This window comes from Erpetoichthys calabaricus, chromosome 1, assembly GCF_900747795.2.
Source record: "Erpetoichthys calabaricus chromosome 1, fErpCal1.3, whole genome shotgun sequence".
Lineage (NCBI taxonomy): Eukaryota > Metazoa > Chordata > Cladistia > Polypteriformes > Polypteridae > Erpetoichthys > Erpetoichthys calabaricus.
The window spans coordinates 317,154,356-317,171,823 of NC_041394.2; the positions used below are offsets into that span (position 1 = coordinate 317,154,356).

The 17,468-nt window shown below is 39.9% G+C and overlaps 1 protein-coding gene and 1 long non-coding RNA gene across 7 annotated transcripts in view; both read left to right on the forward strand.

The window, feature by feature from the left end:
• dennd5b (DENN/MADD domain containing 5B) overlaps nt 1-17,468 on the forward strand; it is a 323,422-nt gene that overhangs the window by 247,411 nt on the left and 58,543 nt on the right. For all 6 annotated transcript variants that reach the window (XM_051928951.1, XM_028817827.2, XM_028817798.2 and 3 more), the window contains 2 exons: nt 7,549-7,699; nt 12,037-12,130. In XM_051928951.1, coding sequence (XP_051784911.1) covers nt 7,549-7,699; nt 12,037-12,130 — 245 coding nt within the window. The remainder of the gene's footprint in view (nt 1-7,548; nt 7,700-12,036; nt 12,131-17,468) is intronic.
• LOC127528429 (uncharacterized) lies at nt 12,139-14,907 on the forward strand. The gene is made up of 2 exons (XR_007935328.1): nt 12,139-13,428; nt 14,214-14,907. It is a non-coding gene; the product is annotated as an uncharacterized LOC127528429 (long non-coding RNA).

Here is a 17,468-nt window from a genome sequence, read left to right on the forward strand (position 1 = left end):
CTAGCACTTAAAGCAGTTGCCTTGAAGGTGCGAAACAAAACGTGTGGCTACAGCAGGAACGTACGTGTGTCCAGTCCTTGGCGTTTCATGTTTAATCCACTCTGTTGTTTTATAAAAACAATGTTTATTTTCCACGTTATATATTTCCACAGTCAAAATGAAACTCAAGACAGACACGGTAAGAAAACCGTGTGTTTCCAAAGCCCTATTAACCCACGCAGAAACTTACAATAACTTCCTAGTTCCCATAACTCCCACTACCCAGCACCCCTTCTTAAAGTAACAATACCCCATTAGAACCAAACAATTATCTAGCCCTATTCTTAATATATAGACTAATCTTGAACTACAAATATATTAAACATATTTTCAAATTAATTGGACATAAAAACGTTAATATAGAACTTGGCTCATACAGGCCTTAATTAAAATCCATTCCTAACCTATGATTTTGTTCATTGAATTGTTCTTTGCATTCACATACTTTGTGAAGGCTGCTATATACAGTAGATAACAACTGATTGGCAAGTCTTTGCTGAAATCACATCCACAGACTCCATAGTTTATTTCACAAGGTCCAACTCTCTGCTGGGTTCCTGTCTGTCAACTGTCGATACTGAGCTTTGCAGATGGTAATGTCACATACTGCTTTTCAGCTTGGGAAAAAAAAACCAAACTGAATTCATGTGGTTTGGATAACCAAAAAGCATTCAGCCTGGCCACATGAGATGAACACCAGAAAAAAACAAAAAAGTCTCAGCATCATACCTGTAAACACTAATGCACTTGTTTTAACATTTACACAGCTTTCCTATGCAAGTCAAATGAAATGGTCTGTACTGCTTGTGGACCACTTTCTTTATCCACAGCCATAACATAATCCCACCTATACACTGAAAAAATAAGCGTGCCAGATAGGTTTTTCAGAGTGATGCCATAGGGGAACCATTTTTGGTTCCTGAAAGACCCACCCACATGAATGTTCCAGAAAGATCCATTTACTTATTTAGATCTGTAACCAGCTCCACAGAGTAAATAACCATGAATAGATGGTAGTGTGCGTGGGAGTGTTCTCTATGAAATATCAAGGAGAGAATCCTACAAAGCAGAAACCATAAAGTTCATGAGTCACTTACTCAGTCTTTGGAATTGTAAGAGGCCTGCAAAAAAAACGACCGCTGGTGTCTGGCAGGTTGATAAAGTAATCATGACAGGCAAGCTGGAGTTTTAGTGCTTTCCTTTGTCAGTTTTAAAGGTGATTTGATAATAAACAGGAATCCAGTGTAACAGAGCCAGTTCAGTGGTGATAGGTTTATTACTCTATTATCAAGTGGTTAGAGGAACTCACCAAGTTTGTTATAAGTTGGCCTACTCTGGTCCTGGGTATTATGTTACTCCAACCTGTAGAGAAAAACCTGGGGTTTGGTGGCAGAATTGGCACTCCGGCTACCATAAAAAACCTCACACTGGTTCCATTCCATCTGAACTAGTGCGGTGCTGAGGTGTCACCCATTGCCTGGCTGCACTTGGTTCCAAATCTGGGATCCTGAGTTGGTTTGTCATGTGATGGGTGCGGCAACGTGCTGTATCAACGCCTGCTCCTAACCTCTCAACTCTCACACCTTAAGTTTAATATACACACACATGGACCCTTTCCACTCAAGTATTGATTATGATTGATGCCTGCAGTAGGTGTCACAGATACAGTCATGACCTAAAGGCTGACACAACTTGTTTATCCAAGAAGAACCTAGACACATGGAGGCTGATACACTTTGGCCATCGCCACTTACCAACCAACAATGTGTTATTTCCACCATGCTGAAGGTGGCATCCCCAAACTCCAACTGTTCTGTATCAACTTTATTACTTCAGTCACTTAAGATGTACAGTGTGACCAATATGGGGCACATCAGAACCCCAAACACTAGATTCCACAGATACAGTTCCAGGTTAAAATAAGGTTAATTTATTATATTATATAATTTATAATTTATTATATAGCGATACCTTCACAGCCTCTGTAATCAGTCCAGCACAGCACATTATAAGCAGTCATTTTCCATTTCCTTCAACAATAACAACAATTTATTTCTTGTATAGCTCAAAATCACAAAATGAATGTCACAATGGGCTTTAACAAGCCCTGTTTTTTGACAGTTCCCCAATCTTGACTTCTTGACTTCCGAAGAATTGTCCTCTTCCTCCTGACGCTGACTGCCAGTGTGTGGTGGGATACTTTCTTTTACGCCGGACCTGGGAGTACTTCCAGTGACACAGCATTACATGATTGAAGCACTTCTAGGCCATGCAGAAGATACACACAATAGGGAGGTCCTCTCCCGGCAGCACCCAAGAATTCCGATAGGGCTGCCCTTCCAAAACCATACATCTCACACAAACTCTGCAGGTGTCCAAACTGGGACCAAGTACCGAGTAACACCGCCATCTCTTGTACTTTGGTCCGAACAGTTCATCCCCCAGTCCATCCATTATCCTTTTACCCCGATTGGGATACAAATTGAAAGCCATCCCAACCAAGTTGCCCCTCAGTCTGAGCTGATCTTCCATTAGGTTAAGGGATTGCCCTCCATCCCAGTCCACCCTTTATGGCACTCGCAACAGAGTATTTATTAAAGTCAATGGATTTTAAAGGATTTAAAGAAATAAATGATAAACAAAATGAACGATAGCAAAGTCTGAATGTAAAACATTAGAACATTCTAGACAAGAACAAGTCATTCAGCCCAGCAAAGCTCACCAGTCCTATCCACTTATTTCTTCCAAAAAAACATCAAGTCAAGTTTTGAAAGTCCCTAAAATCTTATCGTCTACCACAGTACTTGGTAGCTTATTCCAAGTGTCTATCGTTCTTTGTTTAAAGACAAACTTCCTAATGTTTGTGTGAAATTTACCCTAAACAAGTAAAGTTCTAATACAAATACACTTATAGTCAAAAAACTTAAATATAACATCTGCGTCAGACATCTGGGTGGATAGAGTCTCTGTGATGCCACAGATGTCTCTCACTCTCGACAGGCTGTTCATTTTGTGGTATTCAGTACCTCGTGACGTCACACACAGGTATGGTGAACTGCTCTGCTGACAGTCAGCTCTGCTAAAGCTTTAATCACAGATAAACTGTTTTGAACATGCTCTTGGGATTTTTAGAACATAATTGCATCATCTTCTGCTGATGGAATGTCTGATATTTGTGATGGTGTTGGTCTGTTGATCACTGACTAGAAGTGTTCCCTCCATTGTTGCCTCTTATTGCTCTCGTTGGTAGTGATGGTACCATCTGTGGTCTTCATCGGTGCCTTTTGGTTTGAGCCAAAGTCACTTCTCAGCAATTCTCTTGTCTTGTACAAGGTCCAGGGGTTATTTCACTTGGCTTCTGTTTCTGTCTTTGTTGCCAGCTCATCAGAGTATTTTCTTGTGTCTTTCTGTACACTTTTCTTCACTTTTTTATGTTTCACTCTGTGCTGTTGTGTTAATCTCTCCTTCAGAAGAGCCATCCTGGTATTTAGGATTTTCTGCTTCACTTGTCGCCTCGCCTCTCCTCTCCTCTCCTCTCCTCTATCTTATGCCATGTTCTCTGGCTGATCTTCACTTCTTTTTTTCTTCTTTTTATACCCTAGAACTTCGTTTTCATTTTTTATGTGGCCTTGTTGAAGTCAGCTATGGTCGTCTCTGAGCTGTTTTGAAGGATCCTGAACTTGCTGAGGATGCTGACTGCAATCTGGTTTTTCCACTTTGGTGTCCTTGAGTGTGGCCATGTCAGAATGTTGTTTCCTGGTGACCTGCATCTTGCTTTTCATTAATTTGATCTAATTCTGCTCATATGTAAATATAAAAGGCAGCATGCAAAAAAATGAGACAGACAAACGCATAGAACAGAAGAGGCTGGTTGTCTTTTGTCTTAGGCCACTTCCACATGTTCATTTCAAAAGAAAAAAATCCTGTCCACACGTGAACTGTTTTTTTAAAAAAATCTCCATCCACATGAAAATGCAAAAATCCACTGTCAAGTGCACAAACAGGAATAGCTAACAAAGGCAATGTCATTTAGATTAGTGCCCATCACCCTTTTATTTTAAATGTGAAAAAATACGGGCATCCTGAACACTACCCAGCCATTTTACTACGACATCAATAAATGAGCACTTGTTATCACAGGTGGCTTGTATGTTAACAGAAAACCTCCCCTTTCTGTTCAGATAATCCATGACATTTGTGGATGGCCGCTTTATTTCTACATGAGTCCCGGTGAAACCTTGCTCAATTTCCTCAACTTTGGACTCAGTGGCAGGTCATTGTCTATACACAGGGCCCAAGTGGACTGTAATTTCTTCACACACTTGTCTTACTATTTTACAAACCATCTGTCTTGACAATCCAAAGGTGTTTGCTGCCTTGTGTAATCTCCCCTTGTCTGCTAAATACACATAAACGGAAAACAGAGTTTCTAAACATCTTCACCCTGAAAGGAGTCCTTCAAAAGGTCCATTTTCAGGGACCTAAGACACAGTTTGCATGTGGACGAAAGGCCAAAATGCATACAAAAAGCTACATTTTAAGAAATGACCAGGTACATGTGGACAGCGTCTTAGAGGCTTTCTCGATTATGGAAGCTTTTTAGTTCAGTTTTTCACTTTTGGAATTTTAGTGTGACATCACAGACAGTAATGCACAACTGTGGTTGAGAGAGAAGGTTAAACGTGAGTTATTTGTTGCCAAATTAGTTGAACGCTGGAGGTTTACCTGATACAGTGACAAGCTTATTACACAGAAACACGAGAAACTTGGTGTTAGCTAGCTATGAATTAGCTACTTACAGTCCTAATTTATCTTGGCTCAGATAAGCCATTTTGCGATACCATGACAATTGATTATTGTTGCTCTGGGGTCAAGTCACAAACTCTGCTTGTGGTGTCTTGCACTTGTTGCCTTTACCACGTAGTCTGTTGTTCGAATCTTCATCTTTCTCAGCTTGTTTAAAGGGGAATTTTGCCATGTCTTCTGCCAGGGAAAAGTGTTTCTGGCACTGGCAAGAGTATAGGTACTAACATTCCATTTCTGAAGCATGGCTTCTTCTCCCAGACAGGGCTCAGTTGTGGACACTGAGCTATAGTTTTGACTAGTTGATCATAGAGCTAGATCGGGTGCCCAGCTCCAAGATTGTACAGAATTTAGTTTCCTGGCCCAAAGAAAATTCTTTCTTGCTCCAAAGACAAAGAAAAAAAGCAAGAATCTAGTTCTAAGGGATGGTGTAGCTCCTGATGATTGGATCAACGTCCCTTCCAGTTGCATTTTTCCAGGTGTGTTATGGAAAGGGTTCAGCTTGCAGTTATTAGCTTAGAAGGTAATTGTCCTTTCAGGCAACTTTTTCTTTACAGGACAGGACATGTCAGCTCATCTTTGATTAACATCAGTATTTTGTAGAATCTTCCTTGGGTAATTATTTAACATTTCCTGTTATCAGATGAAATTTGGAAAGTCACTTAGTATTGCCTAATCTTATTTTTATATTTTTCTTTCTTGTAAAGCACTTTGAGGTACATCATTTGTATGAAAACGTGCCACATACAGTAAATAAATGTTTTTGTTGTTGTCGTTATAATAGGAACGCATCTGGGTGCAAGGCAACTGGCCTTTGGCATTTCTGTTAAGTCGGTTCTTTTCCACAGAGATGGCCAATCCCAACTTTGTCCTACAGTTTCTTGGTGCAGTAAACATCAGCGGTAAAAGAAGGAAATGGATTGAGATTGTGAGATCAGATGAGAAGTAGTTACTTAGCAAAGGGAATTAAACAAGTAATTAGGAGATTAAGAATATGATCAGCAACATTTTGAATCATGTGAGACTAAAGGAGAGGAGAAAAAGTGAGAAATGTAAAATAAGTGCAGCAGAAGAAACAGTTAATTTAGGCATTGATGTGACTGACAAAGAGAACCTTATCTGTTTTTGGCTGGAGTTCAGAAAGAATTGTATTCAGTTCATTTGAAGGAAGAGTTGCGGTGAAGTGGACAGAAGATCTCAGAATGGGAGACAGATGAGATACACATATACAGGCCTCGAGAGCCTCCCGTGTGGACTTTTCATAAGGTAACGTGTTGGACGGGCAGAACAGTTTTCCTCACAATATCTGTTTGCCACTATAGAGTGGAAGAAGGCCAGCTGGAAGATGCCTAATGTGATATCCTCTGCAAGTCCCACCTTTTCTGCTCGATATGCTGCAAGAGCAATGCTAGCAAACAGGGTGACATTTGACCAGAAGAGTGATTCAAGTGATTCTATTTTGTCCCCACAAGAGCATGCTAATGTTCCATGCTTTTACCTAACAGAGCTGAAAGTGCTGTTTGTGTTTTTTCTTTGTGGTTTTTCTTATTAAAAGGGTACTCCAGGTTGGAGCCCCAGACCTTCATCTGCCTATCCTGATGTACGGGATGCAAGACTCTTGTTATCAACACAGATTGTTATGATCTGGCCGTGGCTACCCCTAGCATCCCCTCTCATCTACAGTTTTCCACCGGCTCCTTCCATCAATGTCTATTGCTATGCAACATTAATCATGCAGCAGTCACATGACGGTGGCAACAAGGGAGGTAAAGAGGTAGACTAGTGCTCCCAACTTTAGGAATGTCAAATGCTTAATATTGTTGACTCTCTTTTTGCTTTTTTCTGTTTGTGATTTTTGTCTGACACTTTCACCTGCCTTGTTTACAGATTACTGCTTCTATCAATGTAAGATCATTTTATATCAACTTGTCATGGCTTTTAAGCCTTTAGGTTGTCTATGTCTGCATCAGACATTCTTGACACAAATAACCAGAACCAAGCAGTTAAAGCTGAGAAGCCAAAAGGAAGTTTGCATGCTGAGCTTTTATTGGGTATTAACCTTTTACCTTTCTCTTGCATTCATAAGTCTTGAACCACCAAGTACCATAGATCCATCTGTCTGTTCAGTTATTAAGTAACCTGCTCCACCATATATGGGCCACAGCCTGTCCCTGCTCATCAACAACAAATGGAAACCAAAGATTTGGAAAAAGCAAAGCAAAGCAAAATGCAAATAATTAATTTGGAAATGTATAGAAAACTAAAATGAACATAGCACTTTCAATTTTAAGAACTTGGAAACTCTTTATTTACCTATCCTTTTCATAGTTCTCTATTTCTTAAGCCTTTTCTATTCTGAAATATTTCCAAATTTGCTGTTTTGAAGTCTCCCGAGAAGATCTGACATTAAAACTCCAAAAATCGCTGACTACCTTGTACAAAACAGTGAGACACCAATTGTCCTGTTACACAGCTCCTTGCAAATGGGTGTTCAGCTCTATAGCACCCTTGTGTGCATCTCTCTGCTAAGATGAGATGGTCTTAGAAATGTATTTCTTTATTTTGATTGTTTTATCAACTTTAAGGTACTGTTATGCAAGCTGATTGTGTTGTTTGCATGACATCTAATTTGATTTGTGATGGTGTCCACTGTATAGTTCTAACTTTTAAAAATTCACTTCATTGTTCCTATTTGCCCATTCACAGCCCAGTCTATAGAACAACGGCTGATGAAGATTGATCATGCTGCCATCCATCCACACTTGCTTGATATGAAGATTGGACAGGGTAGATATGAGCAAGGATTTTTTCCAAATCTTCAATCAGATGTCTTGGCATCAGGACCAACCAACAACAAGTAAGTGTTAATGGGTATGCTGCCACCTCATGCTTGCAAGAGTTAACTAGTCCATCCATCCATTATCCAACCCGCTATATACTAACACAGCATCACGGGGGTCTGCTGGAGCCAATCCCAGCCAACAAACAGAGCAAGGCAGGAACAAATCCCGGACAGGGCGCCAGCCCACCGCAGGAGTTAAATAGTTTTCACTATAACACAATTGATCCATTTGTTGATTGTTATTTCATATAGCACCATTAACAATACTCATCATCACAAGCTACTACACTGTACATACTGAGAAAACAAGGGATCAGGACAACATTAGATCTGCAAAATGATCAACATAAAAACAACAAATCAAATATATATGAAGCATTCACAGATACCAGGAGAAATTAGAAAACGAAGTAGCTTGTAACAGATGTCAAATTAAGCATGTCAGAGTCTATACATTACCTGCTTTATACGTGAGTAAGTCTGGAAAGCTGTCGTCCATTATGTTATTTATTCAGGGAGCCTTTTTTGTTTATCTTACAAGTCACAAGTGCAGTGCACTAAACTTTTTGCCTTGTATCTGGCAGATTAGGTGACTCACATATTACTTCTAGTGATTTTTTTTAATAACCTCCTCTCTAGGGCACTGCATAGTCACCATCCAATAATTTACTTAGTCCTACAACATGAGTCAGCAGTAGGAGTCCTCCCCTGTAAATATCACCTAAGATAACTTAACATTCCCAAATGGGCACAGTTGTTTAGGGCTAGAGCCAATCCAGGCAGCCTGTGCAGAAGGCAGGAACCAGCCCTGGCCGTGGTGCCAGCCCATCATGTGGCCAACTGACACACACACCCACACAAAGACCAGTTCAAGTCACCAGTTAACCTGGTCTGGACAACCTTGTGGATTTGGGAGAAAAGTCAACATAGACCTGAGGAGTATATGCAAACTCCATACTTTTAAACTCAGGATGTGGGATTTTTGACAGGCAACCACAGTGTCACTCTGCACCCAAAGAAACCAAACCAAACCAAACCAAAATAAACTGAATTTAATTATACACTATTGTGAGTAGAAGGTGGAATAGGGTCACAGTGGTTATCAATGTCATCTCAAAGTTCCACTTGAATCCTGGCCTGATTGCTGTCTATGGAGAATTTGCACATTCTGGCCATGGTTGAGTGAGTTTTCTTCTCACGCCTCAAAGACGCCTGCACATGGGGTTAATCAATGGCTCCGAAACTGTTCTGGTATGAAGATGTTTGAGTTGTGTGCCTCATGAGGAGGTCTGGTGTCCTGCCCAAAGTGGCTTTCCTGCACCTGATGCTGCCAGAGTAGGCTTGGACCCATCCTTTTGACCCTAATTGAATCAGGCAGATTTAAAATGAGGTAAGTGGATTGTGAATGAAGGACGTTTTGGAAGTCACAGATGATTGATGAAGTTGCCTTCTTTCTAATGTAAAGTAATACCCCGTTTCGAGATTTACTTTTGGAATATCTCCATCCAACCATGCAAGTTTGAAATGTTGAACATCTTGTAAAGACCTCTCTGTTTGATCATCAGTTCAGGACATTTAGTGATGCATTAAGATTTTTAGTGCTTTGAAGTTTTTTGTGGTAAGGCAAGCGTCCCTTATCATAACTGGGGTCTGGCAAACATGACTCTGCAAACAGTGGCTAGGCAAATAAGCCTGTTTTTTTTATTACTTGACTCTAAATACTTATGCAATTATTATTTTCTTTTTCATTTTTGTAATTAATTTACATCACTTTGCAGACATCTGTTTTCATTAAGACATTGTCTTTTTTTGCTGATCATTGTCAAAAAAGCCAAATTAAATCCACTCCGATTCAGTGTTCTATTTTTTTTTTGATTGTTTTGATTATCTCCCCGTGTCTGTATGGGTTTCCTCCCACAGTCCAAAGACATGCAGGTTAGGTGCATTGGCGATTCTAAATTGTCCCTAGTGTGTGCTTGGTGTGTGTGTGTGTGTACCCTGTGGTGGGCTGGTGCCCTGCCCAGGATTTGTTTCCTGCCTTTTGCCCAGTGTTGGCTGGGATTGGCTCCAGCAGACCACCGTGATCCTGTAGTTAGGATATAGCGGGTTGGATAATGGATGGATGGATGTTTTGATTTTAATATATTTTGTTAATCCCTGAGGGGAAATTGTCTTTTTTGCATGAACTTTGGGGGTCAGAGCACAAGGTCAGCCATTTTACAGCATCCCTGAAGTTTTTACATTAAGGCCCTTTCTCAAGGGCCCAATGGAGTTGGATCACTTCTGGCAGTTAACAGGATTTGAACTGGCAACTTCCCTGATACCAGTGCAGATCCTTAGCCACAGAGCCACCACTTTGCCCAATACTGTAAAATGCAAAAACTTCAAATTGGGTGAGTGAATAGGAACTTTGCATCAGGAGGGAGATCCACTGTGGATCATCAAGAGATGGTAAGGTGGGATCCTCATAAAAGTTTGCAATGGCTCACACCAAACCCCATTGTCTTTGCTTGTCCATGTACTGTATGATAACACTGTATATAAGTATAATATAAATACATAATAATAATAGGGCGGCACGGTGGCGCAGTGGGTAGCGCTGCTGCCTCGCAGTTGGGAGACCCGGGTTCGTTTCCTGGGTCCTCCCTGCGTGGAGTTTGCATGTTCTCCCCGTGTCTGCGTGGGTTTCCTCCGGGCGCTCCGGTTTCCTCCCACAGTCCAAAGCCATGCAGGTTAGGTGGATTGGCGATTCTAAATTGGCCCTAGTGTGTGCTTGGTGTGTGGGTGTGTTTGTGTGTGTCCTGCGGTGGGTTGGCACCCTGCCCGGGATTGGTTCCTGCCTTGTGCCCTGTGTTGGCTGGGATTGGCTCCAGCAGACCCCCGTGACCCTGTGTTCGGATTCAGCGGGTTGGAAAATGGATGGATGGATAATAATAATATTAGGAATAAGTGTAACAACATAAAGTTATGTAGGCCATTGTAAGCAGACCCCAGTCCACACTTGTGCTTATTTTGTACATACAAAGTTCAGTTATGCAGCTGAAATGCAGACAATGTGGCCTAGTGAAGAAGATGTGAAACTGAAGCCACAAATTTTAATCTGCATCACTGACTTATTCAGTGCTTTCCTAGTAAGGATCAACTTGAGATTTGAAAGTCCTTTTGGATACATTGTCAAATAAATAAGAAGTAAGTCTAAATATAAAAGAAATTCTAGAATGGTTGGCGCCCTGCCTGGGATTGGTTCCTGCCTTGTGCCCTGTGTTGGCTGGGATTGGCTCCAGCAGACCCCCGTGACCCTGTATTAGGATATAGCGGGTTGGAGACTGACTGACTAACTGACATTGCAATGGTCAATCAAAATGGGCAAGTATGATGCATTAAAAAGGACTGGGAAGTTGGACATTTGGACCAGACTTTCACTGGATTTATAGTCAGATCAGAGCTATAAGAAGAAAATGTCTTGGCAGAAATGGGCAGGAATGGACGATAGTCTATGGCACAAAAACAGCTCCCCACTTAGCTCTTTTCTAGTGCTCTTATTATTTGTCTTGTGAGGAAAAAAATAATATAAGCTCGTTCAGTAACTTCGCTCCTCTGAACTGTGCAATCTTACAGAACAGGGCTTGGATTCTTGCATGAGCGAGTGAAGTGTAGGCAACCATTTATAGACCCTTATGGTGGCCTTTATCCTTCAGCACCGTCATGGCACTTCACTAATTTCTCACTTTTTATTTTACTGCAACACAAAATTGACAGCAAGCTCACTTTTATAGCCTGTCTATCCAACTGAAGCAACTAGCTACTAACTTGACGACAATGTCACCTTCTCCATTGAGCCCAAGAGCTGCACTCATTTAAAATAAGATGACTTATTAAAGTATTTTAAACAATTGCATCTATCTCAGTATATTGCTACAAGTTTGGTATCTTTTTATATCTGCTTGCCTTTTGTAACCTTGTAGTCAGAGTGTGACATTGTGATTTAATGTGCTGGTGTTTTAACACAAGGGCCCAAAGTAAATTATAGTTTGCTTTGGTTTTATTTCACTCCATTCTTTGTAGAGAAGTCTTTCAGATGAGTCAGTAATCTAATAATCTCTTGCCATTATTCATTACAATTATACGTTGTGCACAGGCACTTTAGCATGCCATAGAATATAAGAACAATATAAAGAGCAGAAAAAAAAATAGGTGAGCAGTACTACGTATTTAAAGAATTTCAGATTTTTCATCTTATGCTTTTTTTATTTATTAATCTGCAAATAAGACTAAATCCATCATAATTTCTACCTGGTTAGAACAATTGGTGTGTGAAATGCTGCTATAATTTCTTTTCTATGTCTTCTCAGCCGCTGGGTCAATCGGACAGCCAGCACTCAGCGCAGGAAAGACCGCCTGAGACAGCACTCTGATCACATTGGCCTGGACAATGATTTGAGAGAGGTAAAACTTCCCCCACATCTCTAACCCCCCTAATAAGTTTTTCTCCTTCCTTAGCCTCATGTGTGTTTGACTTTGCATCTTCCTTTTCACAGCATGCTTTCATGTAAGACAGAATATCTGCTCTTTTTCATGATCTTATCTAAAGCCTTCAACAGAGGTTTCTGTGTTCCAGTTATGAGACTGACAGCCCGACTGGACAGGCTTTAGCTTTGGATTGTCAGCTAGAATATATGAGTATATGCTATATCATATACAGTACATATAGAAATAAACTTGAATGCACTTGCACAATCAAGGTGTCCTTTCCATCCCTGTAGATTTTGAACAAATATTTAAGGGCTAATTGTGAGGCTATATACAAGCTACTGCAACATAACATTCTCAAAGCCATGTAATGCGCTTTTTGGTAGTTTCACATGCAAGATAACAATGAGACCAGATACCAGTCCACTGCAGGGGCCTCCAGCACATGTCCAGTTTGGAATCAGCACTTGACCTAACCAGCGCACCTTTGGAGAAACTGGAATACCCAGAGTAATACACAGGCATGGGGCGAACTGCAGAGTGCACACAGACAACACGAGGACACGGGATTCAGTAAATATATTTACACTAGCTGTGTCAATCGGCCTCAGCCAGGAGGTTTCTCAACACAACGGTGATACACTTGTATTTGTACTTTAAAACTGAAATGAAACGTGAAATTACCTTTGATAATTTTTTGTACCATATGATGCAGTGAGAAGTTAAGCAAAATGATGCGTTTAATTGGCTAACTCATATGTGTCAAACTCAAGGCCCGCGGGCCACATCCGGCCCGGCGTGTAATTATATCTGGCCCACGAGATCATTTTATATATTATTGCTATTAATGGCCCGGCGATATGAAGCGCTGGTAACACAATAAACTACAGATCCTATAATGCAGCGCTTCAGCTGCCTTGCCGAACACTTCCCGCGTTAATCAAGTCTAGCTTATGATGCTGCAAGTTATTGCGAAGCTAGCCCTCACGATGCCGAAGAGAAAAGTTGATTCTGAAAACAGAGCCTTTAAAAACCGATGGGAGGCTGAGTATATGTTTACTGACATTGCCGGTAAACCCGTGTGTCTCATTTGTGGAGCTAATGTGGCTGTAATTAAAGAATTTAATCTAAGACGGCACTATGAGACAAAACATCAGGATAACCTGAAAGACCTGAATGCAAAGCAGAAGATACAGAAAGCAGAAGAGTTAAAGAAGAATCTGACACTTCAGCAGACGTTTTTTACCCGTGCAAAATCACAAAGTGAAGCTGCTGTGAAAGCAAGTTTTATCGTGGCAGAGGAGATCGCCAAATCAGCCAGGCCATTTGCCGAGGGAGAATTTCTGAAGAGCTGCATGATCAAGGTGTTTGACGTCTTATGTCCAGACAAAAAGCAGATGCTGGCAATTGTAAGCCTGAGTAGAAATACAATTGCTGATCGAGTTTGTGAGATGGCCACTGATTTAAGAACACAGTTGAATGAAAGAAGCAAAGACTTTATTGCATACTGTCTTGCTGTGGATGAAAGTACTGACATGACTGATACTGCACAGCTGGCCATCTTCATCCGTGGAGTGCACGGGACAACGACTGGAAAAGACATTTTTGAAAATGTATGTCAAAGTATAACCGACATGAAACTGCCCTGGGACAAACTTATTGCACTTACAACTGATGGATCACCATCTATGTGTAGTGAAAAAAGTGGACTAGTGGAAAGGATGCGAGTAAAGATGCAGGAGGAGAACTGTACTGGTGAGTTAATGGCATATCACTGCATCATACACCAGGAAGCACTATGTGACAAAGTCCTGAAGATGGACAATGTAATGTAATAGTCGGGGAAAAGTTCTCAACAGAGTTTTTGAGCTCAGCAACGAAATCTGTAAGTTCATGGACAGTAAAGGAAAAGACTCCACCAATTTTAGGGATGAAAAGTGGAAATGCGAATTGGCATTTCTGGCTGACATAACAGCTCATCTCAACGCCTTAAACCTCCAGCTCCAGGGACGTGACTGCATGATCACTGACATGTATGACGCAGTGAAGGCATTTCAAGTGAAGCTGCTTTTATGGGAAACACAAATGCACCAGTGCAACTTGCCCCACTTTCCCTGTTGCCAAGAAATGTTGAACCAAGTCAGCACAACGGTGTTCCCAAATACGCACTTTGCTGATAAACTGAGCGCACTGAGTTCGCACGGCGCTTTGGTGACTTTGAGGAACAAAAAAAGAATTTTGAGTTGCTTCGCAACCCATTTGCTGTCGATGTGGAAACTGCACCTGTGCAGATTCAGATGGAGCTGATTGAGCTGCAGTGTAATGGCACACTGAAGGCAAAGTACGATACTGCAGGGCCCGCACAGTTTATTCACTCCATTCCCGCAGAAATGCTCCAGCTCCATCTACATGCGGCTCGAACCTTGTGCATGTTTGGTAGCACATATCTGTGTGAGAAGCTCTTCTCAGTGATGAAGACTAACAAAACAGCACACAGGAGTCGTCTCACTGATGAGAACCTGCAGTCCATCCTGAGAATCTCCACAACACAGAACCTCACACCAAACATAAACGAACTTATTGCCAAAAAAAGATGCCAGGCGTCCAGCTCTGATAAAATGACATAAGAGCAAAGACAACTGAATGATTTGATTTGTTATTGCTGAAAAGCACAAATTTTATTTATATTTCCAGGTTTTGTTATGCAGCATGTTCATATTTTGAATTTGTATAATTTTGACAGGATATATTTTTATGGAGAGCTAAATCTTTTGGGATATTTAAAATTTAAGTTTATTTTTTATATAAAATGACATAAGAGTAAAGAAATTTGAATGTTTGTTCTTTTAACGTTTATTTTATTTCTAACTTGTATAATTTAGACAGGATATATTTTTATGGAGAGCAAAATATTATAAGTTATTTAAGTTTTGAGTTGATTTATTCCAGAATAATATTCCTGTCTGTTTTTATTCATATTTATGTTCAAAAAAGTTAAGTTTTAAAAGTTTTAAAGTTTTAAAAGTTTAGTTTTAGTGTGTTCAATAAATGTTTATCCTGTTCGGCCCGTGATCTAATGTGTGTTTTGGATTTTGGCCCCCTGTGCAATTGAGTTTGACACCCCTGGGCTAACTGAACAGATTACAATATGCAAGCATTTGAGGCAACTGAGGCCCCTTCTTCAGGCAGGTAAGCTTGCATATTGTTATCTGTTCAGTTAGCCAATTAAATGCATCATTTTGCTTGACTTCTCACTATATCCATCACGGCTAACACACTGTAACACCCTACTACCTACCGCACCATATCATGCAATTTGGAACACACTATTATAGTTTCTTATAGCACAGAGAAAATGTTCTGAGTCTGGGTGCAAACCAAATTCTAAACTTTTACTAGGCTCTGGTAAGCCTATAGCACTGTATATGTGGCACCTTAACCGCTAAGACTACATAGTGGGTATATGTTCATGTGTTCACATGCTGTATATCAGATATGAAAAACTGGCTAATTTTGTTGCAACAAGTATTTTTTATGATATAGTTCAAATACTTTCAACACATGAAGGCATCTAGCAGAATGAAATGACATAAATACACCAAGAAATACAAATTGGATAATTCCATAAACGCATGTATTATCATGAATTTGGAGAATGAACTTTGTACAATTGCTTTCAAAAGAAACTCTTAATATTTAAAAGGAAAAAGCAAGGAGAACTTATTTCCACGCAGGAAGAATAGAGACCTGTGTAGCCTTCCTTTTTGCAAATGCACACTGACACAGCCATTTGAACCCCCTTTGAACTTTTAGACAGGAATAAGAGGCAGTAGATGTGGAGCAGAATTCTTTTTTGGTTTTAAGTATGAAAACAGATTTTGGATGTAGAGGATAAGGGGGCGCTGCACAAGGATCAATGTCCAAGGATTGCTACTGATTTGCAAAATAAAAATAATTTAAGCACTGCGTATTCTCTGCTTCAAGACTCAACTTCCCTTTTCAATAAATGGTGTCTTATTGTGTATGTATCTCACAAAGTAAACAATTTCATTTAAAAAAAAGATAGCAAAATAAAGATGATTAAGACATTTTAAAACTGAAATCTGGGAGTTTGTTTGTCTTTAGTAAATATCACTAAGCATATGTAAGCTTGATAGTATGAAGGGTGTGCGATGACAGCTGGGCCGACAGAGGGCACTAGTGGACATCATGATCTCATTCACATTCATTTTTAAAGTAAATCGCAACAGTAAAAGTTAAGCAAGAGAAAGTAAAGAAATCAGCTGCTTGGTATTCACTTGTGGTGCTCACTAACCGTATGCTTGCACTGATTAAGAGCTGCTCAGTGTTTAACAGGAGCAGTGGTAGCATTCATTATTTGTCAGCCCACAGCACATTACTAGTTTTACTTTCTTAAATAGTCCTGCTAAGAATTTAAAAAAGCTAACAGTCACATATATTTCAGCACTAAATTGTATAACAGTAGTGGGGTTATTACGTTTTGCTTGAATTTAAAATATATAATTTAATGAATGTGTTAGCTCTGCCACATCTTATTCATTTAAGATAAATCACATTTCCTTTAATAAGAACTGTAAATAAACACAGCAATTTCGTAAAATGAATTGGGTGGCCAAGTGGTCCCAGATTTAATTTAAATTTCTGAACAAGGAATCTATAACTACTGTTTTAGGGCTTCAAGGTACACTTTTAAAATAAGCAAACAAAAAAATAGTAGTTTATATTTATGGTGTGTCTATTAAGAGCTCTAGGAAACTTGAAGTTAGGTTAAATAAAAATAAAATCCAGATAGGCCTGTACTTGCTGAAACTGGGCAATTATGGTAACATAAAAGACACCAGAGTCAAGATTGGAGTGCAAATATGAGTTTTCATTTAAAAAGTGCAGGGAAAGAAATAAAAGGAGAAGGGCCTTTCACAAAACAGGAGTCTGATCAATTTGGGCCTACGGAACAGCTGCTGTTAATTTACCAACTAACTGCATATCAATGTGTTATTCTTAAATAATAATAAAAATAAAAAAAAAATCTTTATTTGCTCTGGATTTCCAAACGTGACAATTTCCTCAGAGTAGTAACGTATGCAGACTTTGCGCTGTGGACATTGTTGCATGCAGCTCCTTGTTAGCTGTACATCACTTTAAACCAGACAGTCTGACCAATTGGATATCGTAGTTGATCCATATATATAGCCACTTGCATATGTGCCGATTTTATTAAAAATACAATCCTCTGACAGAAATTGACCAGCTCAGTCCTAGCTGCTATTCATGATACGATCAGTAATATTGCTGA